Below are 2,500 nucleotides of genomic sequence, written 5' to 3'. Positions count from 1 at the left end.
GGTATTTGTGGGCATGCGGGTGCCCGCTGTCTCTCTCCGTGCTACTGGAAAATGGATATTTCCCTTTGTGTGGGTGAAGCAAATCCCTCTTTTGACGAGAGCGCTGGAGTCCGACCCGCTGGGGAAAGGGACTCGTAGGCGGTCGGAGTCTATTGTCAGAGGGACTTTTGCGGCGAGACGTGGGCCTCTTTCTACGCTTCCTACGCCCCCTGGACTCTCTCTTAGACGCGTGCCTTCGCCTGCCTCCCGGGATGCGCTTCAGGAGCTGTCGTCGCACCTTCCTTCGGCGTCGGAGGCTCTTGAGGCGAGGCACTCGACGCTTGCGGGGATTTCGCTTGAAGGGCCACAGCGATGTGGACGCCTCGTTTACCTGTGGTGAGACGGGGTTGCTTATTAGGCCTCTATTCTCTCTCTCTCTCTCTCCCTCCCTCTCTCTCTCTCTCTCTCTCTCTCTCTCTCTCTCTCTCTCTCTCTCTCTCTCTCTCTCTCTCTCTCCCCCTCTCTCTCTCTCTCTCTCCTCTCTCTCCTCTCTCTCCTCTCTCTCTTCTCTCTCTCTCTCTCTCTCTCTCTCTCTCTCTCTCTCTCTCTCTCTCTCTCTCTCTCTCTCTCTCTCTCTCTCTCTCTCTCTCTCTCTCTCTCTCTCTCTCTCTCTCTCTCTCTCCTCTCTCTTCCTCTCTCCACTATTACCTCTCTCCATCCTCACTCTCCCTCTCTCCCCTCTACTCTCGTTTTGCCTGCGTCGTCAAGACAATCGACGACTATGCGATGTGGCGTGACGGTGAAGTTGACTTTTCCAAGACTGATGAAAATCTTCGTGAAATACGTCAGTTCCGGGTGGTCCGCGGATGACGTCACCACTCCGTTGACGATGATGCCTGCGTGTTGTTGATGGTGGCTGTCAGATTTGTTTGGTTTCTTTTGCGTTGTTGGTTTTAGCTATATCTTTTTTGGATATTGGTTTATTTATCCTATATGTTGTTTAGATATTTATACTTGGATATTCATATATCTACTTTTTGGTCAATTTGACTCATGCAATCAACCTCTACATAATCACGTATCTGAAAATCACCTTACACATTTCTTTATCTATCCACTCATAGAACAGACTATCTATCCCCTTATCCCAACTAATACATGAGACTTATCTTTAGCTATGCATGACTAACCTGACCTGTCATCACGCACAAGACTGAAGACATCGTTGTCCTGTCCATGCAGGTCGAAGCAGAGAGGCAGATGAACCCCGGGAACTTGGACTACGAAGTGAGGGTCGTTGTCTCCTGTAGTATTGGAGGTGAAAGAGGTGTGTTAATGAGGTTATTTTTTAGGGGGGGACTTTAGTATAATGGCTCTTTAGTTGTTGTTTTTATGTTGCTACGGGTATGGTTTAGGTATTTTATTTATGTATGTAGACTTTTACTTTCACTTTCTCTTTCTCTCTCTCTCTCTCTCTCTCTCTCTCTCTCGCTCTCTCCCCCGACACACACATTAAAAAATCCATGACAGGAAGTTAAAAAAACTTACGGTCTTATTCGATCATCTACACGCGGTCTAATTCGACCGTGGATTATATGAAACAAACACACACACACACACACACACACAAACATACTCACACACACACACACACACACAAACAGACAAAACAACCACAATTACACTTGAAACAACACACCAAAAACATAACACCCACACAAAAGACACACCTAACAACCACAACCCAACCAACAAACACCCCCCCCAAAAAAAAAAAAAAAAAAAAAAAAAAAGGGTTACCGAAGGAGAAGCGCCTCCTGCTCTGGGTGTCGACGCGTGTGTGAAGCGGCGCCGGCAGCGTCTTCGCAAACTCCTCGGCACTCAGGAGGGTGAGGTCCTGGTCGACGTTGGGTAGTCTGATGGTAACTGAGTTGGACTTCTGGTGCAGGGCGGCCGACTTGTAGCCTGAAGGGTGACCTCCGGAGTCCTCTACGATGTCCAGGGAGGTGAGTTTCGTCAGGAATTGGAACTAGGGGGGAAAGGGGGGATCGTTGGTTATTGAAGGGGGTCGTTTCTGTGGAAGGGGGTCATTGGTTAGTTGTTTGATTAAAGGGGGTCGTTCGTTCATCTGTGGAAGCGGGTGGATGGTTGGGTATTTTATTGATGGTGGTCGTCTTTTGTGGATTTAAAGGAAGGGGTCGTAAATTAGTTATTCAATATTAGATATTCTGTGGAAAGTGGTCGTTAATTAGTTATCGATAGTTAATCTCTGAAAGGCAGTCGTCGGTTAGTCATTCTGTGAAAGGAGGTCGTAAAAATCTTTTACTATGGAAGGGAGCCGTCGGTTGGTTCTTAAATGAAAGGGGATTAGTTATTCCATGGCAGGAGTCGTTGGTTAGTTCATACATGGAATAGAGTCGTTAATTAGCTCATATATGAAATTATGTCTATGAGAAAGTGCCGTTAATCAATCCTTCCACGGAAAGAGAGAATCGCCAACATGTTATTCTGTATCTATCCT

General features: G+C 46.9%; 1 protein-coding gene across 1 annotated transcript in view; it reads right to left on the bottom strand.

The window, feature by feature from the left end:
- Positions 1-2,500, bottom strand: part of LOC122254919 (inter-alpha-trypsin inhibitor heavy chain H3) — an 18,249-nt gene that overhangs the window by 4,570 nt on the left and 11,179 nt on the right. The window contains exons 13-16 of the mRNA XM_086534643.1: positions 1,780-2,008; positions 1,170-1,283; positions 724-875; positions 1-370 (exon numbers count right to left, since the gene is read on the bottom strand). The exon at positions 1-370 is cut by the window's left edge and continues 457 nt beyond it. Of these exons, the coding sequence (XP_086390769.1) occupies positions 1-370; positions 724-875; positions 1,170-1,283; positions 1,780-2,008 (865 nt within the window). The remainder of the gene's footprint in view (positions 371-723; positions 876-1,169; positions 1,284-1,779; positions 2,009-2,500) is intronic.

This window comes from Penaeus japonicus, unplaced genomic scaffold, assembly GCF_977035675.1.
Source record: "Penaeus japonicus unplaced genomic scaffold, GWHDUDI00000001_assembly GWHDUDI00000041, whole genome shotgun sequence".
NCBI classification, from domain to species: Eukaryota; Metazoa; Arthropoda; class Malacostraca; order Decapoda; family Penaeidae; genus Penaeus; species Penaeus japonicus.
The sequence above is the reverse complement of the archived record's forward strand: the minus strand, read 5'-3'. Positions and strand labels throughout refer to the sequence as shown.